This window comes from Melospiza melodia, chromosome 22 (assembly GCF_035770615.1).
Source record: "Melospiza melodia melodia isolate bMelMel2 chromosome 22, bMelMel2.pri, whole genome shotgun sequence".
Lineage (NCBI taxonomy): Eukaryota > Metazoa > Chordata > Aves > Passeriformes > Passerellidae > Melospiza > Melospiza melodia.
Window position 1 is genome coordinate 12,766,206 of NC_086215.1, and position 26,907 is coordinate 12,793,112.

The following is a 26,907-nucleotide window of genomic DNA, read 5'->3' on the forward strand; positions in this document are numbered from 1 at the left end:
GGGATGCTATAGCTATTTAAAATTGACTTTTAAACCATGACCCAAACCCCACCTTTGCCCAGGGTGAGGATGGGTGTGCCAGCTGTGCCACCAAGGCCTCTCCCAGGGAGTTGTGTCACAATGAGTTGTGCCACTGTGCTTCCAAAATCACCTCCCACCAGGACCAGCTGCTGCTGCACTTTGAGCAGCTGATGGAAGCGAGGACTGGGTGGAGCTGGGGCTCCCCAGGCAGCTGCTCCTTGGTGCCAAAGGGCAGGGAGCCCTGCCAGAGGGGCCGGGGGACAGCCATGGATCCAGGAGTGTGTCCTGCCTGGGCAGAGGACACACTAATACTTAAATCATAAGTCCTGAAGCATCTGCTTTTCTAGTGTGGACAAGAATATAAAAATCAAACTCGGGGTCCTTACTATGTGTTCTATTCACTGTATCTTCTGAGTCTTGATTGGGACTGCTGAGCTTGGTCTCACTCCCTACAGGCAGGACAGAGCTGGATTTGAGGACAAATTCTCTAAATTGCTGGAGTTAGGAGGAGTCCTAAAAGGTGGACACTGGCTTGGACTGGGTTATTGCAGGCCTGCATTGGAGTAAGTGTCAGACTTACAATGTAGCTGAAAATAAATTTAACTCACGTGATCCAAGACCTTTATTGATGCAGCAGGCACTTCACTTTACATGACCCCAAGCCCAGAGTCCAAGAGTCCTTCACCCACACGTTCAGCCACCGTTCCCAGAGCCCTTCTCCCACCCTCAGCTGCAGGACTCAGCCTGGACACAGCTACCTTGGGACTAAGCAGGACACACGGGAGCTTGCACCACCACACCTGGCTAAAGCAGCATCTGAAATACCTGTTCACTTGCAGTGTAGGAGGCAGGAGTGTGCCTTCTCTCTGCCTGGTAAAGAAGGGAGCAGGAGAATGTCTTGGCTCCTATATGTGATAGTCGGAATATGCAGGAATACCTTTACTCTTCCCCCACCTTTAAGGTTAAAAGCATTCCAAGAGGAGGTTACTGTAGGATTTCAGTAGATTGCAATCTCTAATAAAGATGGACCAGTGTAATTTCAGCTCATTCCTTCTTCTGAGTCCAAACCTGACCGTCACCTCTGTCCAAGTTAACAGTCTTTACACAGTCTTTCTTGCTGTGAGAACTCTTATTATGGAGCCCAGGCCTCCTACTGCCAGTGCCTGTGGGAAAGGAGAGAGGTTACAGCGTCACCGTGCCCCACACTGAGCAAACACCGAAGAGTTCAGCCACAGAAGGGACTATGGCTCTTCTCCAAAGCTAGAAACTGTCATTCTCCACAGTCTAAGCAGCTTTTGGATCTCGAGGGCTCCAGTGTTGCAAGTCACTGACAGAGCAGAATGCCCACCTCCCTTATCCCTGAGGAGAGGAGGATGAGGAAGGGCTTGCTTCAGTTTCATTTGTGTCCCTCAATGTGAACAGTGTTTCCTTCTGAAGTCTAGAAGATGGAGGTGATTACAAAAAAAATATTTAAGCTGACTGCTGGGAGTGGGGCATTTACTTTGCAGCCACAGTCCAACAGAGCACAGGGTATGAGAGCAGAGTGAGACATGGCACTGGGGAACACGGCTGGACAAAGGCACAGCACCCACCTGGAGCAGGACTGGCAGGTAAATGCTGCTGAGCTCCCAGACCTGCCACAGCCCTTTTCCAGAGGACAGACTGGTACTACCACTGAGCTGACTCTGCTCTGAGCAAGCCACACATCCTACCAGACTGCCACAAAGCAGAACAGCAGGCTTTAAACCCTGCCTACCCAGACCCGCCTTGTTCCTTTCACAACAGAGAGGACGAGATGCCTTTCATGTCCCTGCACGCTCTGAGGACCAGTCAGGGTGGTGGTGTGTCACCTCCCACGCTGGGAGCACCACCCACGCTCACCTGAAAGCACCTCAGTGGAAACAACAGGAAAAAAAGAAAAAAAAACCAAGCAGAAACATGTTCTTTGCTGTCTCAAGAAATTCCCTCCTCCTTGTCAAGGCTTGGCAAAGCTGGTGACAGCAGCAGTAGCTGGAGTTATGGTACACCAGCTTTATGTACAGCAGGAAAAGCTCTGCACGTTGGGAAAAGGACAGCAGCTGCCCTGCACAGGGAGCTGTAGCATTCCCAGGGATCAGTTTTCCTTGGAGCACTGACAGCCAGCTGCTGAACACGCCCCATGGTCCCTGTTTCACAGCTGACATTGCACAGAAACAAGAGGCCCCTGCTGGTCCCCAATGGAATCTCTAGAGACCTCAAAATCCTCTCCTGGGCTAACCAAACAGGTTTGCTGAAGCCTGTGACTCAGCTGATGGAAACTGCCAGCCTGAGCCCCCTGAGCTGCACCCCAGAGGAGGCTGCAGCTGCCCTGTCCCTCCCAGAACATCTCAAGGGCAGCTCGAGGCTTTCCCCTGCAGGGAGAACTCCCTGCCCTGTCCCCTCTCCCCACGGCAGAAGGTGAGGTTTGAAATACAGCAAAGGCTTTGTGAATGCAGGCTCAGAGAGACCAAAGATGAAAGGAAACACCGAGCTCCTCAGGGATGAGGCCCTGCCACCACCTGCTTCTCTTCTCTCCTGAAAGCACTGGCCAGGACCCTGCGAGCGTGGCTGAGCCAAGAGTGCCCCCAGCACGTACCTTTTCATGCCACTGAAGTAATATTGCACTGCTGTTTTCTGTTGGCTTTTCAAATCCTTTATAAATGTACTTCATTAACAAATCAACACCGTTTCTGTCTAAGGAATTCACCGCTTGTTCTATTTCACTGCTTTTAAAAGATGTGAGGACTTTAAGCATCGTTCCCTGGGCCTGCTCCTGGGAAGACAAGGCAAAGAGAGAAATGTGAGAACGAGAACAGCTGGGAACGATCCAAGACTGGTGTTTGGCAAGAGATGGGCGCGCTCCAGGCTGGGTTATTTCTGTAAGGAGGTGAGCAGAGCTGGGGTTAGAGGAGGAAGGGGCAGACGCGGGGGGATGCCCGTGCCAGCCCGGGCTCACGGAGCGCAGCGGCGCCGCTCGGGTGGGTGCGCGCAGCCCTGCCCGGCCCTACCTTCATCGCCTGGCTCCTGGTGTTGCCCGGGGAGCTGCGGATGGCCGTGTGGAAGGCCCGCAGCGCCTCGCCTGTGCGGCGGCGGTCAAGGACTCAAACCGGGACGTGCGGGACGCGCAGCGCGGCTCCGGCCCCGGCCCGAGCGCGATCGCGGCCGCTGCCCGGCACTCCCGGCCCCCCCGGCCCAAAGGATATTGCCTGAGCAGCGCTTCCACCTCGGGGCTGGCATCGGGCTCGGCCGCCGCCGCCTCCTCGGGCTCCTCCACGAAGCGGTTCTCGTCGTACTGGTCGATGTCGAGGCGGCGGAAGCGGGACGAGAGCGTGCTCCGCGCCATCCCCGCGCCCGGCCCGCGCCCGCCGGAAACGGCGCCGGCCCCGCCGGAACCGGAACCCGCGCGGCCGCCGCGCCCCGCCCCGCCCCGCCCCGGCCCGCGCGCCCCGCCACAAAAACACAACAGAGCCTGGGAAAAATCCGAACAATGACTTTAATGTACAAATCCCGTCGCTGCAGCAGTTCGCGGGTTTAATCGGGATCCCGAGGCAAACGGAACAAACCGGGGACGGGGAACAGCCCTTGGACCGCTTTACTGCGATCCACGGAACACTCGGAAAAGGCTGGCTCGGTCCTGCGCCGTGAGCGCAGCACGGGCAGCCCCGGCCCCGACGCGCACCGGGCACTGACTTTGCTGCTGAAATCTCTTAAAACTTACCAAAAACAAAAAGCTGAACAAGAGAGCGGCCCGAGCGGCTCCCGCAGCGTGGTGGTTAAAGGAATCGTTCATCTAACCCAGGACTAGGCGAGGACTACATGCAGTAGTACAAATCTCAAGGACATATTACAAATACTCTGAAATTAATCTAGGGCTGGGGAAAAAAAACTTGCTACAGACACCATAATACACAATAAATTTAGATAATTTAAAAATAAAAAAGGCAAGAGGCAGCATTTCAGCAGCAAAGTGCTCAATAAAAAGTATATTGTAAAGGGGCAGGACAGGGAGAGGTGACAGCAGGCGGGGGGGCTCAGAGGAAGTACGGCGTGGTTGTCCTGGGAGGAATGACACGCTCTGAGTCTGGAACTGCGCGGAATAACTTTGGTTCTCTTGTATTTACATCTTTAAAGACCATGATGGACGCGATGTTCCCGCAGCGGTAGCAGTAGTTGGGAGCTGACCATACCGTTACCAACTTCTCATCAAACATGAATTTGTATCCTTCGTGGACGAGCTGGTGCGCTCTGCAGATCAGCTTCAGGTTGTTGATGTGAACAAACTGCAAGGGAAGGGGGAAGGTCAGCTCAGCACGGCCCGAGCGCCGCTGCCCCAGCACGTGCTGCTCCTGGGCTGGCCCCACAGCAGGACAGAGAGCACAGCAGGGCTGGGCACCCAGCACTGAGACACCCTGGGACGTACAGGTGGGAACACCCCAGCACTGGGAACAGCTGACACCCAGGCAGCAGGGCTGTGCTGTCCCCAGGCTGAGCCCTTCCTGACCGTGCTGTGCCAGGGCCACAGGACAGCACAGGCTGAGCCTGGCAAGGCCACTGTGTAGAGCCCTGAGGAGTCTGCTCAGTGCAGACACAACAAAATTAACTCAAGATTTGCTTTAAAAAGGGTTTTTTTCTCCTAGATCCTTAGGAAACCATTCCACGCAGAGCCCAGGGACACTAGTGAGTCCTACCACATCACACTTTTCAAAAGCAAGATGGGTATTAGTGCATCTGGCAGTTACATTTGTGCTTTTAGGTTCAAGTGGCTCATTTTTTCCAGCTGGCACAAGCCAAGCTTCTCCACCAGACCACCACGAGTTACTGGCAGAGGTGTGACAGGGCAGTTCAGTGCCCTGCACTGCCCTTGCTCCACCCAAACCCCACACTGGGCTGAGCCCCTCAGCTCCCAGCCCACGCTGGGCTCTGTGGCCCTGAGCAGAGTTACCTCGTTGGTGACCTTGGCCCCGAAGAGCCAGCCTGCCCCACGGGGGCTGATGGCCCACGTGTCCACGTCCTCGGGGTCTGACCACACCAGGTCGCAGAAGGCGCCTTTGTGAGGGATCTCCTGGTTGCGCTCGATGGTCCGGATCTGGTCCAGGGTCTTGATGTCTGGGGAGAGGCCCCCGTGCACACACAGGATCTGCTCGTCTATCAACTGCAGGGGAAGGACACGAGCACCTCAGCACGGCAGCCAGGGGAGCCCCAGCCCACAGCTCCCACCAGGACAACGTGTTAGCGTGATGTTTGCACTTACAGCTGCTATTGTGAGCATGTCAAACACTTTGGTGCAGTATCTCCAGGCGTTCGCGTTCCCGTATTTGGTTTGGCACTCGTCTGTTGGAGAGAACAGTTTTATTCCTTGTGGATCAGAGGAAACAGGCAGAGCAAACGCTGACAGCAGAAGCTGCACACCCAGGTGTGCCACACGAGCCCTGCCAGGAGCCCTGTGCTGGGTCCTGCTGCTGGCCAGGACCAGCTCCAGCAGCAGGAGGGACCGAGCACCTCCTGCTCTGCCTGTGCCTGAACGTGGCACCAGAGCACAAGCAGAAACCCCAGGTGCCAGAGGAAAAGAGCAGCAAGATCTGCCTTAAACACATTCCATTTCAGAAACACAGTGACCTTGTTACCAAAGGACAGCCCTGGAGCCCGTGTGCCCCCCACCCCCCTGGGCACCCTTGCCAGGGTTTCCCGAGGCAGGGGAGCTGCAGGCACAGGCAGCACTCACCGTAGAACCCGTACACCTGGGTGATCTGCCTGCTCTCGTGATTGCCTCGCAGCAGCGTGATACGGTCAGGCCACTTGGCTTTTAGTGCAAGGAGGTACGTGAACGTCTCGAGGCTGTAATACCCTCGGTCTACAAAGTCCCCCTGAAGGCACATGGAGAAAGGGCACAGTGACACATCCGCTCCCCATCCTCCCTGCCGCAAAGGAACCCAGCGCTGGAGGGCACCGGCACCTGCTGGGACCCGCGGCGGCTCCGGGCACTGGAGTGTCAGCTGTGGGCTGGGCACTCCCCTCTCCGCTGTCCTGACGTGACCCCGGGACACGCGGGCAGGGCAGGGCAGGGCAGGGCAGGACGCTCTGCCTCACCCCGCGGGGCTCCCGGCAGTACAACCGGCGGGCAGGAGCCAACACCGGCGCCGGGCGGGGCCCGGGACTCGGAAGCCCCTCGAGGGTTCAGCCCCTGTCAAACCCGGCGGGGCCGCGCCCGGCGCACCTACCATGAAGATGTAGTTGGTGTCGGGGACCTGCCCGCCGGTCCGGAACAGCTCGCACAGGTCATAGAACTGCGGGGGGAGAGAGGCGTGAGGGGCACCGGGCATCGGCACCGACCCCGGCCCGGGGCTGCACCGGGAGCGGCCCGGCCCGGCCTTACCTGCCCGTGGATGTCCCCGCAGACGGTGACGGGCGTAGACACGGGCTGGACGTTGGACTCCTCCAGCAGCAGGTCACAGACATAGTCACAGAGGCGCTGCGGGACGGAGCGGGGCAGGGTCGGGGTCAGCGCCGGGACCACCGGCACCGCCCGCTCCGGCCCGCCCGGCAGCGCCCATCCCGGCCCCGGCCCGCCCCGGCCGGTCCCGGCCCCGCCGCCGCGGCCGCACCTTGAGGTCGTTCTCGGGCAGGTACTTGCAGAGCCGCGCGATCTCCACGTACTTGTCCAGGTCCAGCGGCGCCATCTTGGCACGGGTCGGGCAGAAGCGGGCCCCCCCCGCCACTTCCGGGCGGCGGAGCGCGCCGCCGGCGCGGGCGGAAGCGCAGGGCACTTCCGGCGGCACTTCCGGCCGGCCGGCCCGGCAGCGGCCCCGCCGCCATGGCGCCGCGGGCGCTGCCGCTGCTGCAGCCGGGGCGGCGGCCGCGCCCGGGACAGTGGTGAGCGCGGCGGGGGCGCCGGCGGCACGGCGCTGGGCGGGCGGGGGCGGTGGGGGGATAGCGATGACCGGGGCGGCGGGACCGGCGGGAGCCCGGGCCGGCCCAGCCCGCGCTGAGCGCCGCCCTCGCCCCGCAGGTACCGGCTGAGCCCGCGCGGGGAGCGGCCCCGCGGCCGCGTGGGACTCGGCTGCCTCCTCCTGCCCGGCCGCGTCCTGCTGCTGGGCGGTGCCGACCCCGCCGGCGCCTTCGCGGACGCGCATTTCGTGGAGCTGGGTGAGGGCCGGGCCGGGGCGGGGACCGGGACCGGGACCGGGACACCGGGACCGATCGCCTGTCCCCGTCCACAGCCCCGCTGCGCTGGGTCCCCGCCGGCTGGCGCGGACTGAGGCCGCGCTACGAGCACGCCACCATGCTGCCCGCCGGTGGCCCCCCGCGCCTCTGGGTTTTCGGTGGAGCGCACCCCGCCGGGAACCGCGGCTGCGTTCAGGTGCTGGACCCCGGTGAGTGCCCCGGGCCGCGGGACGGACCCGGCCTCCGTGCCCGTGTTGGTTGCTCGGTTAATCAAATGTCTTAACTAGAAATAGGAACGTGGGAGAGCCCTGCGGTGAGGGGGCAGCAGCCGCAGCCTCGGACATTCCACACGTCCTCGGCGGCCATCGGGGCCCGGCTGTTCGTGTTCGGGGGTGGAGACAAGGGAGCGGAGCCGGTGAAGGACCAGCGGCTGCACGTGTTCGACACAGGTACCTCCCGCTGGGGCACGGGGGCGCTGCCTCGGGGTGTAGCCGGAGGGCTGGAATTGCTGAGCTCCGCTTGGAGTTCAGAGATGGAATGGCTGGCTGTTCCTCTCTTGGCAGGCCCTTATATTCATGTGCTCACTGGGAATTCAGACCCCGCGGCTTGGATGGGAGGCCTCGGCAGGGCTCTGGGGCTCTGTAGAATTTCCAGAGTTTAGTTCCTAATGCCCATGTGCTCCCATTTTTAGCCACCCTGGCCTGGTCCCAGCCAGAGACTCATGGTGATCCCCCTTCCCCTCGGCACGGACATGCTGTGGTTGCAGTTGGGACCAAGCTCTTCATCCACGGAGGTTTAGCTGGAGATGTTTTTTACAATGACCTGTTCTGCATTGACACGAGTAAGTGTGGGTGGAGGTACTGCAGGGCAGTACCTGTGAGCTGTGCTTTGATTGGGGGGATGTTTTTTCTGAAATACTAGTTCTTAAGTGCTTAAAGTATTACCTTCTTTGTTTAAATCAACAAACTGCATGGGGTTTGTGTAATGCATAACCCTGGAGGTGCTGTTTCCTGCACCAGATGACATGAGATGGGAGAAGATCCCAGCCACTGGGGATGTCCCTGGAGGAAGGGCATCCCACTCCTCGGCAGCATTCCAGGAGCACGTGTACATTTTTGGTGGAATAGGTCCAGATGGGACACTGGATACTACGTACAAATATCACACAGGTAGGGAGGCTGCTCTCAGGGTGCCAGGAAAGATGCCAGGCAGCTGGGGAGCACATTACCTGTTCAAGCCCTGGAGTTCCAGCACTACAGGACTGACTGCATGGTGTCACTGCCTGGTGTGTGATGTTTAAGCTGTGACTGTATCTTTGCACTGCAGGAAGGCAGCACTGGACGCTCCTGCAGTTTGAGTCTCCCCTGCCCAGCGGGAGGCTGGACCACGCCATGTGTGTCATTCCCTGGCAGGCTGGGGCACACGGGGACACAGGAGGGACCCCAGCTGGGACAGAGCCCCCTGTGGCAGCAGCTGACAGAGCTGAGCCCCTCCAGCAGGGCCTGCGAGAGGGCTGTGCTGAAGACACCTCTGTCCATCTGCTGTTTGTGTTTGGGGGCATGGACACCCAGGGGCACATACACAGGGACTGCCTGGTCACCCTCATTGAGTAGAGTCCCCACAGCACCAGCCTTGGCCCCTGGGGCTACTTGTGCCCCCTAAACATGTCCTTACCCTGGGGCAGCTGGCACAGTGCCTCTGGGGGACAGGGGCTCTGCCTGAGCAGGGTCCTGCTGCAGCCCCAGCCCAGGGAACATGGCAGGAGCCAAGGTGTTTTGAGGCACTGCTGGAGGTGGCACCAGACAAGGTCATTCTGGACTTAACTAATCCCATGGATTGGATAAGGATCAGTTAAATAAAGAGACCAAATTTCAATTAGGCTTTTTTTTCTAAGAACCTTTATTAGGTGTAAACTACTTTTCACTGTTGAGAAAACTGGTCTGTTTCATATGACACTTTATTAAAAGCTCTCAAGTTTTAATACTGCAGGAAAACATAATTAAGCCAAGCTCCTCCCTCACTGCTGGGCACCACCACTACAGCCTGCAATGGGCTCTGGTGGACAACCTCCCTCTCCCAGCTCAATAAAAGCTGCCCCTTCAGCAGTTACTCAGGCTTGATCCCCCCTTCCTTATCAGGATCTGTTGTAAAACTGAAGTGAGGTCCAAGTCCACCCTCTCCCTTCAGAAACTGAACCCCAGTTCACCTCAAGGCAACAGAGGCCCAGCTCCTGCTTTCAAACCTCCCATTCTCCAGGAGCCCATGGAAAGGTGACCTTGAGGGGATGAGCTGCACTCCATCCTTCAGGGTTAATCCAGATCCTGGCTGGAGTTGGGTCATGGACATCACAGAACCAGAACAGAGTCCAGTGTAAATAACAAATTTATTGTGGTCACTCCAGGTAGAAAAGCTCTACACCAAGTTCACATGACCAAGTTGTTAAATAGAATGTTCCACTGCCAATACTTCTAAACCCACATTTACACTCCCACCCCGCTCCCCTCCCCAGACATCGAGCAACTGCTAACGAAAAGCAGGATACAGCCACGTCGGGCTAGCGGTTCCAGCTCCACTCACGAGTGAAGATTCAAAGTTACATTCCAAATTAAGAGTTCAATATTTTAAACAAGTGTTCCTGAGTCCAATATATACACACACCACATTCGGGGACACCGGTATCTACAACTCGTCCTTCTCTGCTGCCTCCTCCTCGCTGGGCGGGGGGCCGGCGCTGCCGTACAGCTTGCTCACGATGGGCTGAACCACCTCCTCCAGCTCCTTTTTTTGTGCTTTGAAGTCTTCTATGTCCCCATCCTGATGGCTTTCCAGCCACTCGATCTTTTCCTCCACTGCTTTCTCTATTGTTTCCTTGTCCTCAGAGGACAGCTTCCCACCCAGCTTCTCCTTGTCCCCAATCTGGTTCTTCAGGGAATAGGCGTAGCTTTCCAGCTCATTCCGGGCATCGATGCGCTCCTTCAGCTTCTTGTCTTCCTCGGCAAACTTCTCAGCATCGTTGACCATCCTCTCAATCTCCTCTGGTGTCAGCCTGTTCTGGTCGTTGGTGATGGTGATCTTGTTCTTGTTGCCGGTGCCCTTGTCCTCAGCCGTGACACGGAGGATCCCGTTCACGTCGATTTCAAAGGTGACCTCGATCTGGGGCACGCCACGAGGGGCAGGAGGGATTCCCGTCAGATCAAAGGTGCCCAGGAGATGGTTGTCCTTGGTCAGGGGACGCTCACCTGCAACAAACAATGACACAGGGTTACTCTCTTGCCCAGCTGTGGCCTGTACTTTGTGAAACCGTGAGTGACACAGTTCCATGAACAAAGTACCTACAGCATGAAAGCCCCTACAGCAGATTCCAGCTGTCACATGGGCCACCACAGCTGACACCCACCTTCATAGACCTTGATGGTCACAGTTGGCTGGTTGTCAGAAGCTGTGGAGAAGATCTGAGACTTCTTGGTGGGAACAACGGTGTTTCTTGGGATCAGCTTGGTCATGACACCTCCAACGGTCTCAATGCCAAGAGTCAGGGGACACACATCGAGCAACACCAAGTCACCTGGAACAGATCAAAGGCAAGACTGTGACACAACTTCAACACAAATCACAACGCTGCAGACAGGATCCTGAGGCCTCGGGGGCACAGAACTCCAAGGACTGGAAGAGATCCAAGTTTGTCTGCATTTGCTTGTCAATGCCCAACATCCGCTGTTGAGTCAACTCTTGGGTGGCCGTGAAGGTGCCATTACCTGTATCCTGGTCCCCAGAGAGCACTCCAGCCTGCACAGCTGCGCCGTAGGCCACAGCCTCGTCTGGGTTAATGCCACGAGAAGGCTCCTTCCCATTGAAGAACTCTTTAACGAGCTGCTGGATCTTGGGAATGCGAGTTGATCCACCAACCAAGACAATCTCATCAATATCAGACTTCTTCAGGTCAGAATCTTCCAGGACTTTCTGAACAGGCTTCATAGTGGAACGGAACAGGTCCTGCAAAGACAAAACCCCAAGGATTGTGAGACTCTATTCCCAGCACGCCCCATTGTGCAGCCCCAGGGGTACAAAGTACAACCACTACAGAGCAGAGATGCCAAACTGAGGCCCAGCTCCCTGGCAGGAACAGCTGCCTGCTTACACAGAGTTATTTATACTCCAAAGTGCAGTGTCACAGCATGAGATGCTGCACATTCCCCAGTCCCAATCCAGAGCTGAGGCTGTGTAACTTTACCTTTCTAAACTTACCATGTTCAGCTCCTCAAACTTGGCTCGAGTGAGTGTCTCCGAAAAATCTTCTCCTTCAAAGAAGGACTCTATTTCAATCCTGGCCTGGTGCTGAGATGACAAAGCTCTCTTGGCCTTCTCCACCTCCCGCCTCAGCTTCTGCACAGCTCTGTTATCCTTCCTAACATCTTTGCCAGTTTTCTTCTTGTAGAGCTTGATGAAGTGCTCCATAACACGCTGGTCAAAGTCTTCTCCACCCAGGTGAGTGTCTCCATTAGTAGCCACAACTTCAAAGACTCCGTTGTCAATTGTGAGGAGGGACACATCAAAAGTTCCACCGCCCAGATCGAATACAAGGATGTTCTTCTCTCCCTCTCTCTTGTCCAGTCCATAAGCAATGGCAGCAGCTGTTCTGTAAGGGAACAGGCTGTCAGGGCTGGGGACCAGCCCACAGCTCCCCTGGGGCAGGACAAGGTGGGCTACTCACGGCTCGTTGATGATGCGCATCACGTTGAGCCCCGCGATGGTGCCCGCGTCCTTGGTGGCCTGGCGCTGGGCATCATTGAAGTAGGCTGGCACCGTGACAACAGCGTGGGTCACCTGAGCAGGGAGGGACAGCTTTGTTACAGTCTGTGAGCACTGCTGGAACAAGCAGCCCATCCTCAGAGATGAAGAACCAGCAGCACTGACTGGTTTGGGATGGCAAGGTCAGTCCTGGCTCAGCCTACCCTTCTCCCATTTCCTAAAGCTGCTAATCCAAGTTGTTACCAGTGTTTCCTGTGCACTTACTTTCTTCCCCAAGTAAGCCTCTGCTGTTTCCTTCATCTTCGTCAGGACCATTGCAGAAATTTCTTCAGGAGCAAATGTTTTTGTCTGTCCACCTCCAACGTCAACCTGAATATGGGGCTTGGCTTTCTTCTCAACTACCTGAGGAGAACAAAGGATACTGTCTCATTCAACCATTCCAAACTGTTCCCATGGTTCTTTCTAAAAACCAAGCCAAAGCTCTATGACAGGCATAACCTGAGTGCAGCTAACACCAGGAACTGTTGTTTACACACCAATCCTCCCATGGGGCACTGTGAGCAGATGCCTCTTCTGACCCAAATTGCAGTCCTCCCCTCCAGCCCCCCTGCCTCTGCACTCGGGGCCCACCTTGAAGGGCAGGTACTTGATGTCCTGCTGTACGGAGGGGTCGTTCCACGTGCGGCCGATGAGCCGCTTGGCATCGAATACGGTGTTCTCCGGGTTGGACGTGAGCTGGTTCTTGGCAGCATCCCCGATCAGGCGCTCCCCCTCGGGGGTGAAGGCCACGTAGGACGGTGTGATGCGGTTCCCCTGGTCATTGGCGATGATTTCCACGCGCCCGTTCTTGAAGACGCCCACGCTGGGGTTGGGGGGGAACGGAACGGTCAGGCGGGGCCGCGGCCTGCACACATTTCCCCCCCCGCCGCCTCCCCTTGTGCTCCTCCCCGCGCCCTCACGGGCCCGCAGGCGCTTCCCCGCGGCTCCCGCAGGCCCTGCCCGCCCAGAAGGGCCCGGCCGCCCCCCGTGCCCGTCCCCACGCACCAGGAGTAAGTGGTGCCCAGGTCGATGCCCACCACCGTGCCCACGTCCTCCTTCTTCTCCTCGTCGTCCGCCCAGACGGCGCCCAGCGCCAGCAGCGTCAGCAGCAGAAGCCTCATCCCGACCGCTCACCTGCGCCCACCTGCCGAGAGGCCGCCGGTTACACAACGCAGGCGCCACGTGCGTGGCCGCCCCGCTCACCCCTCCCCGCGCCGCAACCACCCAGCCCCCGCCGTGCGGAATCACCCCCAGTCCCCACCCCATCTCTCCGTGTCCCCAACCGCCATCCCCCCCGCAGCGGCCCAGCCCCGTGCGGCCCTTACCGCGCCGGGCCCTCACCGTGCAGAAACGCCGCGCCCCGATCTCCGCTGAGCCGCCAGGCCGCGCCGCCCGCCCTTTTATACCTTCCGTTACCCCTTCGTGGAGCCTCTCCATTGGCTGCCGCGCCCTCGCTGGAGCCTCTCCATTGGCCGGCTGCTACCAAGCTGGCCTCCCGCGATTGGCGAGCACCGCACGGCCGCTTCGCCGTGCCCGGCGCGCCCCCCTCGCGCCGCCCCATTGGTTCCACCCGCCGGCCGCGGCCACAGAGAAGCGTGAGCCAAGCGGAGCGTCCCCATTGGCTGGGCGGGACCACGGCCGCGGGGTGGGGGGGGCACTTCTGGAAGTTTCCATGGTTACCGGCCGGGGGGAATAACCCGCCGGTGGGGGGGCGCCGACGCTCCCGGGGGCACCGGGGGTACGGGCGGTACCGGGGCACTGCCGGGGGGGCGGCGCGGGGAGGTTGGAGCCGGGCCGGTATCATGGCTGGGCCGTGTAGGGTCTCCGGGCAGAGCCCCCCCCGGCGGGGATGAGGTGACACGCGTGTGCCCAGCGCCCCGAGGCGACACCGGGACCCGTCCCCGGGCGGCCGCTGCCAGCAGGTCGCGAGGCCCCGCCATGTCGCGACACCGAGCCCCGCACGCAGAAGCCGGGGCCGGGCGGAGCCGGGGCTGACGGCGGAGCGAAGCTCCAGGAGCGGCCCCGGCTCCGCCCGGCCCTCGGCCCGCTCCGCCTCGCCCCGGCCGCGCCGCCGGTGCCGGCCCCGGGACTACAAGTCCCAGGAGCGCCGTCGCCGCCTGCGCAGTGCCGCGCCCGCCCGGGCCGCAGCGGGAGCCGCCGGGGCGCTGGCCGGGTAGGGACACGCTCGAATCCCGCGACAGCGCTCGGCTTCCTCCCCCGAGGAGGAGGAGGGAGAGGAGGAGGGAGCGGTGGGAGGAGGAGGAAGGCCCGGGGCCTGACAAAACGCTTTGGCTTTTCCAGGGCAGCGAGAGGGAAGGCGGGCAGCCGAGCAGAGACGGAGCCGCGGAGGGTATGTCGGGTGGGTCTATCGCGATAGGGCGCCGGGAGGCGGCGGAGCGGCGCGGGGCCGGCGGCAGAAGTTGTCGGTGCGGTTTGCCGGGGGTTCCTCCGTGCCCTTCTCGCCGGGCCAGCCCTGCCCTGCCCGGTGCGGGCACCGCGCTCCGCTGCGGGGGCACTCGCGGAACCGGAGCCCTCGGAGCGGGGCCCTCGCGGCGCCGGGAGCCGCTCGCGCCGCCGCTCCTGCGTGGCTTTGTGTCGGGCAGGTTGAAAACTTGAAACTTGACCAGTGCCGTGACTTCCCTTTTTGGTCCCTCGCAGACCCCTGGGGCTGGAGAGCTCCGTGCAGGCTGTATCGGGGTTTTTCTTGCAAAGTCATGATACCGCGCTCCGAGAGCTGTTGGGATGGAGCTCTCGGAGCGGGCATGTGACACTTCACTTACTGATAGGTAAAGTGCTGTTTTGGCGGACGATGCAGCTCACTCACGAGCAGAAGCTGCAATTTGGAGAGGATGGAGGGGAAATGGCAGGGGCAGTCCATGAAATCGGAAATATTCTGTAAAAGCAGCAGGATGGTGGCTTTAGGAAACACTTTCATCTGCTGCAGCTGAGGAGGGTTCAGAATTGTTTAAGGTGCTCAACACATGGATTTTGATGTGATATTTGTCAGATAATGGAGAATATACTCTCCTCAGTAGCATCTGCCCTTCCTTGCAGATGGGAAGGGAGCTGCTCTCAGGAGAACAGGTTGGTTTTGTCAGTTTGTGCAGCTTCAAGTTCTGCACTTGCTCTGGCTGAAAGTTTATTATTGTGATCCTCACCTGAAGGGAACTCCACTTTCTGGCATCACAAGCAACTGGAATAGATTTTAGCATGGTTATGTGCTTTTGCTGATTTTATTCAACATGGCAATGCCATAATAGATGGCATTGGCAGTGCCATAATTTATTAGCCAGCTGATCCTGTCCTTTACTGATGATTTCTGTTATGTGGCACGAGAAATGAGGTTCTCCTCACACATGGATATGGACAGTATGTCCTGGGCTAGTTGAGAGCAGCCTCTGGGCAGAAACAAGGGAAGGGATGAGTTTCTTATTAATGACACTTAGACAGTGGACCTGCATTTTGTGTGTCACACACGTGTTTGAGCTGGTGGGTGCTGTAATGTGAGGGTTCAGCAGTGAGCTCTGGGTCATGGTGAACCATCCTGCTGGAAAAGGGCTCTGCTAGGGGAGACGGGCAGTTATATTGTGTTGAGAAATAAGGCTTGTGAGAAGCTACTATAGATATTAATGAGGAAGGGGGTACTTCATCAGGGCTGAATTAGCTTGGAAGCCATTCAGGCTTGCTTAGGAGTTATTTTTCAGCAGGATGGAGGGATTTTGCCTTGCCCTGCCCTGCCTATGTTAGATGTGCCCAAACTTGCTCTGGAAGTTGAGTTTGCATAGCGAGACTCAGGAGGAGCAAGTAACCCTGAGCAGGAAACACAGGAGGAGGAAGGAGGATCTGGTGTACCAGCAGAGTTCACCACTTTACCTAATCTCTTTTCTGTCACTGAATCACAGAAACATGCAAGAGAGATGTGTGTTCCTGTACGCCACAGGACAAACCCATGACATTGTGAGGTGGGGTTCAGCACCTGAAGATTCAGTGTCGTGTTCTCCAGGACTTTATGAGTGGGAAACAATCTGTGTCCTGTGTTCATCAAAGGACAGGCTGCCTTGGGTTCTGAACAAATGTGTGCTGCCAGTAGGGCAAGGCATCTGGGATGCTGTCAGGTCATGCAGCCTTTGTTGTTGATATGTGGAACATCATGAAGGGAAATTGTCTGAGTTGTTGTGCTAAGCTGCTCTTACTGTGTCACAGTTACTTGCAGGTTCCTGAGCAGTCTTGAAATAGCTGACAGAAAATGGAAATGTTTCCATATCAACATGAAATCCCAGGATTGAAAAGTAATCTGCACATAGCACAATTTTACATATCTGTTGTTCCTTCAGCCACAGCAGGCTGTTGGATATCTAAATATCCTATAGTGACTCCTTTATATAGCTGTGTACAGATACCTGCTATTTCAGGTGTTGTGCCTGGTATCATAAACCAGATTGCTTGGTAATTACAGGCACCTTTTTGTTTATGAGCAGCTGATAAGGTAATCTGGCAAAGGAGGAATCAGCAGAGGCTCTGCTCTGGAGCTGTTCCATGGTGTGTCACTGAGTGTGGCTGTGGCCAAGTGCTCTGGAGTGCACCTTGTGGAGCCTGGTCAGAGGATGCAGCTGCTGTCTTTGTTCTGCTGCAAAGGGAAGAGGTTTTGGGGAGGAGCAGTGTGTGTCAGGTAGGTGTGTTAGTGGTACAATAACTTGTTTCTTCAGGACAAGCTGTGTGGGTAATAGCAGTGTCTGAAGAGAGGAATAGTGTGTGCATCTTGCCCAACTGGGTTTTTGGGTGTTCTTCCCTGAGCCTTGCTGAAGTGCATTGTGTGTCAAACTGCTGCTTTACATCCCTGCTGTTCCCAGGTCTGCCAGGGACCTCAGGTGGAGACAGAGCTGTTTGTGCCCTTGCTTGCTGTGCATCTGTGGCTTCAGAACAATTCATTTAAAAGCTGGTGGAAGGCAGTGGTGAGGTGCTCCTCTGCACAGAGCTGGATCTCAGCAACAGCCCTTGCAGCTGAGCCACTTTGATTTTTATGGAGGTTCCCAGGCTGGGGACGCTGCTGATCCAGTTTTCTTGTACATGGGGTGAAAGCTGCTGTCATGCAGCTATCCTGTGGACTGACACAAAATCCTGTGGATTTTCACAGCTCTTGACAAAGCAGTGGCACACAGTAACCTGCTGTGCTCAGTTCTGAATCAATTCTGCTCTGGCTTTCGTTATTTCTGCTGTTCTGCAGCAGAGGCAGATAAGACACACACGTGGGTAGTGGCCGACTGATGGGGTGTTATCAGGTAGTCACAGGACCAGTATATTTAGCAGCACAGATGCAGCTAAGGGCGCTCTTTGGAGCCTTGTTTTGGGCCTGGAGTTCAGAGAGGCAATTAGTTTTAAAGGAGAAATCAGAATGCACAGCAGTTGGCAACTTCCCACAGCCTCTCAGGGCCTCAGTGTCTGCTCTTCGTGAGGAGGTGCCCAAGTTGTTCCTCTGTGGGAACACCTCACCTTCCAGCAGGGTGAGGTTTCTGCTGTCAGTGTTTTTCAGCTGACATCACAAATGGTACAGTGCAGGAGTCTGAGCTCTTTTTGCTGGGCAGGTGGGTTAATGTGTGTGTCCCATCTCTGCACTCTGTGGAGCTGTGTGGACTTCTGCTGGCAGGGCTTGTGGAGCTTGCTCTGACCCGTGGGCAGAGGAGGAAGGAGCACAGCATCTTCCTCAGAGGCTTCTTAGGGAGCTTTGCCCATCCCTGTGCTGGAAACATCTTCTCTAACAAACAAAACCAGAAAAAAACCCTAAGTGAAATCAGGAGAAATTGCTTGTAAGTGTAGGAAGCACCTCGGGAGTTGTTTAATCAGCTTGGCTGCTCTTAAATGGGTTTGTAACCAGTGACACAAAAATAGAGGCTTGTTTTGAAATTTGGCAAAGCAAAGGACTGTAGGCAGGGGCTGCAGGCTGCTCCTAGGGGTACTCCATATGGGTCTCCTCTTCCTTCCCAAACTTGCTTAGAAGCAGGAGATCCACTTGGAGTGACTTTCTGTCCAGGAAAGTGGGGACTGTGGGTTGACACCTGAAAGTGGAAAATGCCAACGAAAACTGTTCAGTTTGATCAAATATGAGCAGCTCTTGAGCACAGCCCTACAGAGGGAAGCTCTGAAAAGGCAGAAGGCAGCTCTGCAGGTCTTGCTTGTGTGTGCTTTTATGGCTTCACCTTCTTTTTCCAGGCTGATAGCACTGTCTCACAGCCTAAAGACTGGTTACTACTGTGTTTGCGGGCAGTAGCAAGTTTACTGCTGGTTTGTCGTTTTGTTTTTGTTTTTTTTTTTTTTTTTGCAAGCTCTTAAATTCTGAGACTAAAAATAAATTTGTTGCAAGAAGTTATTATTTGTTTCACAAAGAACTTTGGCAGCAACAGTGATGTTTCTTCTTCTAATCATTTCTCTGAGACTGTCCCAGTTAAAAACATCTGAATTAGCACATCTCTCAAGTTCCTGTTGTAATCTCATTTTTGGATGCATCAGCTGTAGCCTCTTGTTAGGGTTGCTGAATTTGGTTTGGGGTCTTTTTGAGTTTGGGGTTTTTTTAAAGAGCTTTATACCCAGTTTTCTGTGTTTGCTAGGAATGGCCTTTAAACCTTGGGGTGTAATAAAATTGCAATTTTTTTAATGCATTGTGACAGCTTCTCTGTTCATATCTGCCTGGCTTCTGGTTGTGAGGTTAAAACTATAGATGAAAGGACTTAATTACAGAAGGAGCAGTGATGGTTGTCAGTGCACCTGGTTGTCAGGCTGCAGAAACCCAACAAATGGGACACCTGTGCCTAATGAGGGAGCTAATCTGTATTCTTCAGTGAGGATCACGTCCTGCTCTGCTGAGCAGTGAAACAGATCTTTAAAACACTAGCAGGGGAGAGCACTGGGCCAGCACGTGGTATTCCAGCACATTAGTTGTAGTTTCTCAAGCATGCTCTGAATGGGTTTGTGAAGCAAGGCTTGTCCAGAGTCACTGCAGGTTGTGGGAAGTAAGTTTTTGTTTTGACTGTAGTATTGCTTTGAAGGGAGTCCTGTGACATCTCCATTACTGATACACGTGACAGGTATATTATGGTCTGTTACAGGTGAAATCTGTCTCAATCCCTGTCCTTCCCAAATTAGCTGCTGTGGCTGTTAGTTCTAGTGGGGAAGACACGAAGCAGTTAACCATCAATTCTGAGATCCCAGCACCCAGCACTACTTGGGTAGTGCTGGGTTGTGTGGATGGGCTTTGGGGTGAAGGACAGTGAGTGGGAATGGGGGCTGGTCTCCATCTCCCTGAACTTGTGTCACCTGAGCTGTTGCCACATGTCCCCAGGTAAGGCCAGGTGCAGCTGAGGTGTGGTCAGGGCTGTGGCAGGGCTGTGCTCTGTTCCTGCTCACCAGGGCAAGCTGAAAATACCTTCAGCTTCTGTGCCAGTGGGCCTGCTGTGTGCCAGACAATGGAGCAGCACTTGGGAACCTCCATTGAGAGCATGCCTCAGCAGGGTGGGATTGAGGAGGGCACAGCAGCGTGCCCTGCCCTGGTGAGCCTGTGCCCACTGCAGGGCTGGCAGGGCTGGCAGGGCTGACCCTGCTCGGCTGACCCACGCTGCTCTGTGTGCCAGACAATGGAGCTGGCACTGGGAACCTCCATTGAGAGCATGCCTCAGCAGGGTGGGATTGAGGAGGGCACAGCAGTGTGCCCTGCCCCGGTGAGCCTGTGCCCACTGCAGGGCTGACCCTGCTGGGCTGACCCTCGCTGCTCTGTGTGCCAGGGCTGGGGCACCATGGTGAAGCTGGACATCCACACGCTGGCCCACCACCTGAAGCAGGAGCGGCTGTACGTGAGCTCGGAGAAGGCGCTGATCCAGCGCCTCAACGCCGACGTGCTGAAGACGGCGGAGCGGCTCTACCGCACGGCCTGGATCTCCAAACAGCAGCGCATCAACCTGGACAGGCTCATCATCACCAGGTACTGCCCACCCTCTGCCAGCCCTCACAGCCTGCGGGCCCTGCTGTGCCGGCTAACAATGTGGGGCTGTAAGCCAAACCTCAGCTGGGGAATCTCACACCAAAAGGCACTTGTTGGCCATTGAAGCAATTGGTTTTTTAATACCCGTGTTAGTTTTGCTTCTGTTCATGAGAGCAAGCTATCCAGAATTTGCAAAGAATTTGTAGTAACCATCTGGAAAGACTTTTTGCTCTGTGGCAGCCTGGTTTATAGACAGATCACATGGTGTCTCTTAGCAAGTTTGTTTACTTAAGAGTTACTTAAAGTGTTTCAATGTTTTTCTTTAAAGTGCTGAAGCTTCTCCTGCTGAATGTTGCCAGCATGCAAAAATCTTGGAGGACACGCAGTTTGTGGATGGGTACAAGCAGCTGGGATTCCAGGAGACTGCTTACGGAGAGTTCCTGAACAGACTGAGAGAGAACCCCAGGCTGATTGCATCCTGCCTGGTTGCTGGAGAGAAGCTCAACCAGGACAACACCCAGAGTGTCATTCACACAGTGTTCACCTCCATCTATGGCAACTGCATCATGCAGGAGGACGAGAGTTACCTGCTGCAGGTGCTGCGGTACCTGATCGAGTTTGAGCTGAAGGAAAGCGACAACCCCAGGCGGCTGCTGAGGCGAGGCACCTGTGCCTTCAGCATCCTGTTCAAGCTCTTCTCTGAAGGACTCTTTTCTGCAAAACTTTTTCTTACTGCTACCTTACATGAGCCAATCATGCAGCTTCTGGTTGAGGATGAAGACCACCTGGAAACCGACGCAAACAAGTTAATTGAGAGATTCTCCCCGGTACAGCAGGAGAAGTTATTTGGAGAGAAAGGCACAGAAAAGTTCAAGCAGAGAGTCCAAGAGATGGTTGACTCTAATGAGGCCAAGCTGGTGACCCTGGTCAACAAATTCATTGGCTATCTCAAACAAAACACGTACTGTTTTCCCCACAGCTTGAGGTGGATTGTGTCGCAGATGTACAAAACGCTGTCGTGTGTGGACAGGCTGGAGGTTGGCGAGGTCAGAGCCATGTGCACAGATCTCCTTCTGGCCTGCTTTATCTGCCCTGCCATCGTCAACCCTGAGCAGTACGGCATCATTTCTGATGCTCCTATCAATGAGGTGGCAAGATTTAATCTGATGCAGGTATGATTCACAGCCAGGCAGTCTTAAAAATATATAAATGGCTTTTTTATTCTCTCTAGAACTGATGCTACCGCGGAAGGTACTGTCTATCCTCCTTATAAAATGAATGCTAACGAAATATTTGTGTTAATTGCTGCTGGAAAGGCAGGCTGCAAAGTTTATCTGTTTGCTTAAAATACTGACTTGAAAAAATTGACAGCATGTATTCCTGCATCCCTTAGAAGAGTTGCAAATATCCTTTGTAAAAGCTGTTTTAAGGGATGGAAGCTAAGGCATAAAAATGACTAGAAGATGAATTCTGGAATGTGTGAAAAAGAATGTTATGCTGTTCTTGCAAATGTTAAATATTATACCAGGTATTGCAAAAAATAATGAAATACTTTGCTGAAAACCCCTTGTAATGTCCAGTGCTCTACTTGGAGCATTCCCCAGCCCTCATGACCAGCTTTTGTCATTATGCAAACACTTGGACAATTTAATGATGTTACACAGAGGAGTCATCTGAAGGTGTTGAGCAACACTTGTCTGACTGAGGATGTTTCTCCACGTGAAGAACAAAACCTGCTTTTTACTGTTGTCTATAAAGTGGGCAGGGAGTGATCCTTACAGTGCAGTCACGCTAGGGAGTTTGCTCAGTGTTCCTCTGAAATCCAGCAGCAATCCTCTCCTGTGCCACTGCTCACGTGCTGCAGCAGAGCAGGTGGCAGCTCTTTAAAGTGAGGGCTGCTTTGCAGTTGGAGATGAATAAGGGATATGTGCTCTGAAATAAGGGTTAGCCCTCCTGCTATTTCTCCTTAGTAAAATATATGCAGCCTTTGAAAATCTCTAGGTTTAGATGACCTAGATTCAACCCTCAATTCTGACGTGTTGCAAAAACAAAACATGCTTTGTTCCTGGGAGGGGGAAGTATGGATGGTCACAGCCTACTGTGTGTGCACATTTTCTTGTTAAAGGCAATGACTGCTTTTTTTTCCTAAAGCTTCTTGCATTTTTTTCTTCCCTGAAAGCAAGCACAAATCTCTGTCCACTCAATCAGAAATATTCCTTGGAGTATTAAATGAAAAAGGATTTAGAATGGAGGAGGTTTTTTGAGTATGTTTTATAATCAGGTCCATCATGGTATGAAAGGCTTATTCTGTGTACTTCTTTTTGGTTTCAGGTTGGGAGACTTCTGCAGCAGCTGGCAATGACAGGCTCTGAGGAGGGAGATCCACGTACGAAGAGCAGCCTCGCTAAATTTGACAAAGTAAGAATCCAGGCTGAAAAAATCCAAGATTTGGTGAATACGTCATCATCCTTCTGCAGCTCCTTTTTCAGACTTTGCAAAGGACTTACTAAGTATTAAATTTCCAAGTTATATATCATGAAAAGCAGATTAAATCCTGAATGAAGCTGGGGAAAAAAATCTTGAACACTAGAATTAAGGGTTGAGGATTCTTGCTTCTACTCTGACCTGATTCTTGCTTCTACTCTGACCTGATATTTCTTAAAAGAAAATATTTTTAAAAATTAAATTAAATGGTATTTTCAACTGAGCATTGCAAATGTTCAAGACCAGATTGGACAGGGCTTGGAATAACCTGGTCTAGTGGAAAGTGTCCCTGCCCATGATGGGGGCTGGCACTGGGTGGTCTTTAAGGTTCTTCCAACCCAAACCACTCTGTGATTCTGTGAAATACTGAATTCCTGTCTGTGTTTTTTCAACTGAACCTAATGAAGCACTTTGATCTGAAAACAGCCTCAATATAATGCCTGTTTCAACACCAAGTAATTTCTTAGTGCAAGTAACTTTCTTTTTTTGCATAGTTTTCCGTTTTTTATTCAGCTTTTCCTGTTAGTGTGAATCCATCCGTAGCCATAGAGCAGGTACCTTCATCGGAGCAACAGTGAAGCTGATGACCTGTGATAGATTGTCAAGTGTTTAAAAACCTGTTGGCATCCTTGGTAACCTTGTATCTGTCCAGGTTTTGATAATTCTAGTTGTTACACAGTCACCACACAAAGCTACAGATTTATTGTACAAGTAACATTTTCACTGAGATTAGAAAGTGATGTCGTTGTTGCTTCTTTGTTTCATTTTCAGTCTGTGCTCAGCAGATCCTTCAGGAAGGGCCTGTTTATTGCCATTGTTTTTTTCCTTTAAATTGTAAGAGGACATTTAAGTAAGTAATACTTAGGAATGCAGGAAAGGAATGAAGGAGATGCTCAAAGTAATTACACACTTTCCTTGCTTGCTCTTCAGTGACCTTGAAATATCTGCTATTCTATCCCAAGGTTTCAGAAACAGGAAGCGAAACTTGAATTATTCTGTAGGCTGCTTAACTCCTGCCATAAGTTTCATCCCAAACTCTAGGGAGGGTGTCTCATTCCTGCTGTGTGCTGTGTCTCAGAGCTGTGTTGCTGCTTTCCTGGACGTGGTGATCGACGGGCGCGCGGTCGAGACCCCGCCGATGTCGGCCGTGAACCTGCTGGAGGGGCTGAGCCGCACCGTGGTGTACATGACCTACAGCCAGCTCACTGCCCTGGTAATGCCCCCTGCTCCTGGAGACACCCCTGGAGCCTGCTCCCTCCTGTCCCACCTTGGCCAAAGCAGGCTGGTTTGCACCGCAGCTCTCACCAAAACCGGTGTCTGTGTTTAGGTGGGCTTCATGCGGAACGTGATGTCAAGCGATCAGCTCAAGGAAGATCGGATGGCTTTGGAAAACTTGCTGGCAAATTTACCCCAGAACAAGCCAGGGAAAAGCAGCAGCCTTGAAATGACTCCGTATAACACCCCCCAGCTTTCTCCTGCAACTACTCCAGCCAACAAAAAAAACCGACTGCCCATAGGTAAGGAGAGCGAGCGGAGCTCCCGCCTGGCTCCTGACACCTCGGGCATTTCTGTGCCAATTTCTCACTCATTTCTTGGGCTTACTCTTCACCTGCACCTGCAATTCCTACTTTTTCTGTGTAGATAGTGAAGAATTTTTCTTAAACCCAGGTAACTTCCTTAGTGTCTAGTGCAAGTGTGGTGAATGACCTTCATCACTCCAGCCTGAACTGGAGAAAGTTTCTGGACTGGTTGGGAGTCATAATGGTGGTGATTGGCAGTGACAATAAAGGGAAAGGTGGGAAGCAGATCTAGGGGGAAAATTGCTTAGGAAAGTAGTAAGATGGAAGCAGAGGCATTTAATTAGTGGGATAGAATAAGTTTAACACTTTTGTTAGAGAACAAATGGACAGGAGGGTGAACAAGCAGGAGCAGGACTTTCAGAGTATGTGCTGACAAGAGAAGGTTTGTCCTTTCTCCATTCCTTGCCTGCTCTCATTCCAACTGTCAGTTTTCTGGAATGCAATTTTAGGTTGGTTGGGTTTTGTTTTTTGAATAGGATTTCTGGGTCTAGATTTTTTCCATATTAATAATACTTTCTTTTAAACTAGGAAGTGTGGTACTCTTCTTCAGTATATATTTATTTGAATATGACCATGTGGGATATTTTTGTTTGAGAGATTTGGTGTTGGTGTGCAAAAGGATGAAAATATATAGAGTCTAATAAGCGGCAAAAAACCACCCCAAAAATAAAGCTGTCCCATGTTGGTTTAACTCTGCTTTTGAATGGTTCTGGTCTTACACCTCTATAGTAGTGGCACTTTACAGCATTTATTTTATGGTATAAAATAGCTTTTGCTCTAAGTTTTTGTTTCTTTTGTTTCATTTTAATGCTTTCGAACTCCAGGACAGCAGTTGGCAGCGATTACTGCCTGGGATACCTCTGCTACCAATCTGTCAGCTCACATAACTCTAGTAACCCCTTTTGGTGGGTAATGCCCTCTTTCCATTCTTCTGTGCAACTCTGACTCGTGTCACATCACTCAGCATGCCTTTGGGCCACCCTGGCAGATTTCTGCAGTATATGAACTCATTTTGTGTGCATGTGGGTTATAAAAACCCCTCTGCCAGATAATCAGAATCTGGCTGCCACTTCTGCACACTTGCCTTGTTTTCCTTGGCTCAAGTAAAGTAGCAATTGGTGTCATGCTGCCATTCTTAGAACCTTAATTTCATGTGGGTGTTTTTATTTCTGTGGAGCCAAATGTGGGAATCTGAGGCCAGTTGAAAAGGGGACATAAGAGTGGAAAAGTAATCAGAGCAAACCACCTCATGTTGTGTTGTGTGTCTGGGTTTGAGACACCTGTTAGAATAGGATTTCCTATTTCTTAGGAGAAAAAGCCTTTTAAACAAATTAATTAGAGTTTTAAACCACAGAAACCTAGACATTTTTTAAGTAGCAAACTTAATTTTCACATATAATGTATGAAAGGTCTTTCTGTGGTTGGAATAGGCTGAATTGCTGTTGGCAAACAGGTCACAGTGTACCTTGTTTTTCTGCTTCTCAACTTTTATGTTGAGTTTCCTTTTCCACAGGGCAGTACTGAAGTTTAAACATCAGTTCCATCTCTCAAAAGTTTAATAATACTTTGATTTTGAAAATTTACTTAGTGTGTATTGCTAATTAAAACACTACAGTTATGTGTTTCCATTGTATTGGTTTTTTTCCTCCTTAAACAAAAGAAAAAGCTTTCTGATGTGGATGTTTTGAAATATTTTCTTAGCCACTCGAAGCAGAAGTAGATCAAACATGCTAATGGACCAGCATGGAGATCATGAAGGATCCTCCCAGGAGACTATTCCAGAAGTGCAGCCAGAAGAAGTGCTGGTGATTTCTCTGGGGACAGGTCCACAGATTACTCCAGGAATGATGTCAGAAAATGAGGTATCACAAACGATGACATCTCAGATGTTTTGGACCATGCAGCCTCTGTCTGCTCTAATAGTACAGCAGGGAGGGTGCAAAGCTAAGTTTGGTAATAAAGCTGGAATGGGAGTTTAAATCCTTACTGAGCTTGGGGGTTGTAGCTTCCAAACTGGCCTTTGGTAGAGGTGGGTTTGTTCCCTCACTAAAGGAGCTTAAGAGCAGCCTGGGCTCTTGGTCTGAGTATTAAGAAATTGCTGTGTCTCTGCACGCCCTGTCCTTTGGGTCCAGGGACACAGTGAATGGCAGAACTGGAGCACTGATCCTGATGCTTTTGGCAGCTCCTGAAAGGCACAGGCCCAGGTTCTCATGGGGGCAGAGCTGAGCTCACAGTGCCATCGGTGCCTGCAGCCTGTTCCTGTGGCAGGGCTGGTGTTCAGCCTTTTCCTTCTCCAGCTGTAGCACAGCTGCTGCTTCCAGCTTTGCTCCCTGCCTGATGGTTGGGATTATCTCCTCTGGCAGCCTGGTACAGATCCTTTCCACACTGCTCTGCTCTGGGGGTGATGAGGGAGCTGTGGCTCCCTTGTTATCAGGACATTCCTAATGTCCATGGGGTGGTTCCTGACAGGCTCTGACTTGGGAGTTTGCTGTCTTTTTTCTAACAGAATGTTAGAGATTTGATTGTTCCATTAACAACACAAAAACATGTCTCCGATATTTTGTTTGCTGTTTAATTACCTGAAAAAAAGGTGATTTGAATGAAGTCCTGTTTCTCTCTGCCACCCTGCAGGTGTTAAACATGCAGCTTGCAGATGGTGGGCAGGGAGATGTCCCCATCGACGAGAACAAGCTCCATGGCAAACCTGACAAAACCTTGCGCTTCTCCCTCTGCAGTGACAATCTGGAAGGAATATCTGAAGGTGAAGGGCCGCTTAAGTCTTGAAGAAGTTTTGTTGCTCTATTGGGTTTTTTTCCCCCTTAACTGTAAAAGGAAGGTGTGTTAAATGCAGCCTCTTGGCTTTGCTGTTTTGAAGACTGTGCTATT

At 53.3% G+C, this 26,907-nt stretch overlaps 5 protein-coding genes across 6 annotated transcripts in view; 2 read left to right on the forward strand and 3 right to left on the reverse strand.

Annotated features, from left to right (window-relative positions):
* Window positions 1-619: 619 nt before the first annotated feature.
* ARPC5L (actin related protein 2/3 complex subunit 5 like) lies at window positions 620-3,418 on the reverse strand. Its single transcript, XM_063174981.1, has 4 exons — window positions 3,243-3,418; window positions 3,048-3,129; window positions 2,636-2,812; window positions 620-1,184 (listed from the first exon to the last, which is right to left on the reverse strand). The coding sequence occupies exons 1-4, from the start codon at window positions 3,380-3,382 to the stop codon at window positions 1,122-1,124; spliced, it is 462 nt and encodes a 153-aa protein (XP_063031051.1). The 5' UTR covers window positions 3,383-3,418; the 3' UTR covers window positions 620-1,121.
* Window positions 3,419-3,513: 95 nt separating this feature from the next.
* PPP6C (protein phosphatase 6 catalytic subunit) lies at window positions 3,514-6,749 on the reverse strand. Its single transcript, XM_063174827.1, is given in 7 exon segments — window positions 3,514-4,319; window positions 4,982-5,191; window positions 5,291-5,370; window positions 5,762-5,903; window positions 6,258-6,323; window positions 6,413-6,613; window positions 6,615-6,749. Coding segments are annotated over 7 exon segments (1,050 nt in total). The 5' UTR covers window positions 6,717-6,749; the 3' UTR covers window positions 3,514-4,070.
* Window positions 6,750-6,850: 101 nt separating this feature from the next.
* RABEPK (Rab9 effector protein with kelch motifs) lies at window positions 6,851-9,075 on the forward strand. Its single transcript, XM_063175011.1, has 7 exons — window positions 6,851-6,909; window positions 7,046-7,182; window positions 7,257-7,409; window positions 7,488-7,649; window positions 7,892-8,041; window positions 8,220-8,369; window positions 8,527-9,075. The coding sequence occupies exons 1-7, from the start codon at window positions 6,851-6,853 to the stop codon at window positions 8,811-8,813; spliced, it is 1,098 nt and encodes a 365-aa protein (XP_063031081.1). The 3' UTR covers window positions 8,814-9,075.
* A 489-nt stretch (window positions 9,076-9,564) lies between these two features.
* HSPA5 (heat shock protein family A (Hsp70) member 5) lies at window positions 9,565-13,416 on the reverse strand. The gene is made up of 9 exons (XM_063174826.1): window positions 13,330-13,416; window positions 12,994-13,132; window positions 12,580-12,811; window positions 12,214-12,351; window positions 11,912-12,024; window positions 11,446-11,836; window positions 10,956-11,193; window positions 10,598-10,765; window positions 9,565-10,439 (listed from the first exon to the last, which is right to left on the reverse strand). Exons 2-9 carry the CDS (start codon window positions 13,107-13,109, stop codon window positions 9,880-9,882), a joined length of 1,956 nt encoding a protein of 651 aa, XP_063030896.1. The 5' UTR covers window positions 13,110-13,132; window positions 13,330-13,416; the 3' UTR covers window positions 9,565-9,879.
* Window positions 13,417-14,145: 729 nt separating this feature from the next.
* Window positions 14,146-26,907, forward strand: part of GAPVD1 (GTPase activating protein and VPS9 domains 1) — a 28,047-nt gene continuing 15,285 nt past the window's right edge. Inside the window, exons 1-10 of one of the 2 annotated variants that reach the window (XM_063174887.1) lie at window positions 14,146-14,161; window positions 14,290-14,338; window positions 19,761-19,957; window positions 20,286-21,129; window positions 22,289-22,375; window positions 23,520-23,654; window positions 23,769-23,958; window positions 24,846-24,926; window positions 25,723-25,883; window positions 26,653-26,782. In XM_063174887.1, coding sequence (XP_063030957.1) covers window positions 19,773-19,957; window positions 20,286-21,129; window positions 22,289-22,375; window positions 23,520-23,654; window positions 23,769-23,958; window positions 24,846-24,926; window positions 25,723-25,883; window positions 26,653-26,782 — 1,813 coding nt within the window. In that variant the 5' untranslated portion in view covers window positions 14,146-14,161; window positions 14,290-14,338; window positions 19,761-19,772. Of the gene's footprint in view, window positions 14,162-14,194; window positions 14,339-19,760; window positions 19,958-20,285; window positions 21,130-22,288; window positions 22,376-23,519; window positions 23,655-23,768; window positions 23,959-24,845; window positions 24,927-25,722; window positions 25,884-26,652; window positions 26,783-26,907 lie in introns of those variants that run through there. The other variant, XM_063174888.1, reaches the window with a different exon arrangement.

Bases quoted from the DNA above. Each gene is read 5' to 3' on its own strand.
- ARPC5L (XM_063174981.1), bottom strand. From the start codon at position 3,382: ATGGCGCGGAGCACGCTCTCGTCCCGCTTCCGCCGCCTCGACATCGAC. The intron at 3,130-3,242 runs ATATCCTTTGGG...AGTCCTTGACCG, and splicing joins GTGGAAGCGCTGCTCAGGCA to CCGCCGCACAGGCGAGGCGC. The intron at 2,813-3,047 runs GTAGGGCCGGGC...TTGTCTTCCCAG, and splicing joins CCAGGAGCCAGGCGATGAAG to GAGCAGGCCCAGGGAACGAT.
- HSPA5 (XM_063174826.1), bottom strand. From the start codon at position 13,109: ATGAGGCTTCTGCTGCTGACGCTGCTGGCGCTGGGCGCCGTCTGGGCG. The intron at 12,025-12,213 runs GTAAGTGCACAG...CTCCCTGCTCAG, and splicing joins AGGCTTACTTGGGGAAGAAA to GTGACCCACGCTGTTGTCAC. The intron at 10,766-10,955 runs GTAATGGCACCT...GATCTGTTCCAG, and splicing joins CTCTGGGGACCAGGATACAG to GTGACTTGGTGTTGCTCGAT.
- RABEPK (XM_063175011.1), top strand. From the start codon at position 6,851: ATGGCGCCGCGGGCGCTGCCGCTGCTGCAGCCGGGGCGGCGGCCGCGC. The intron at 8,042-8,219 runs GTAAGTGTGGGT...TTCCTGCACCAG, and splicing joins CCTGTTCTGCATTGACACGA to ATGACATGAGATGGGAGAAG. The intron at 8,370-8,526 runs GTAGGGAGGCTG...TTTGCACTGCAG, and splicing joins TACGTACAAATATCACACAG to GAAGGCAGCACTGGACGCTC.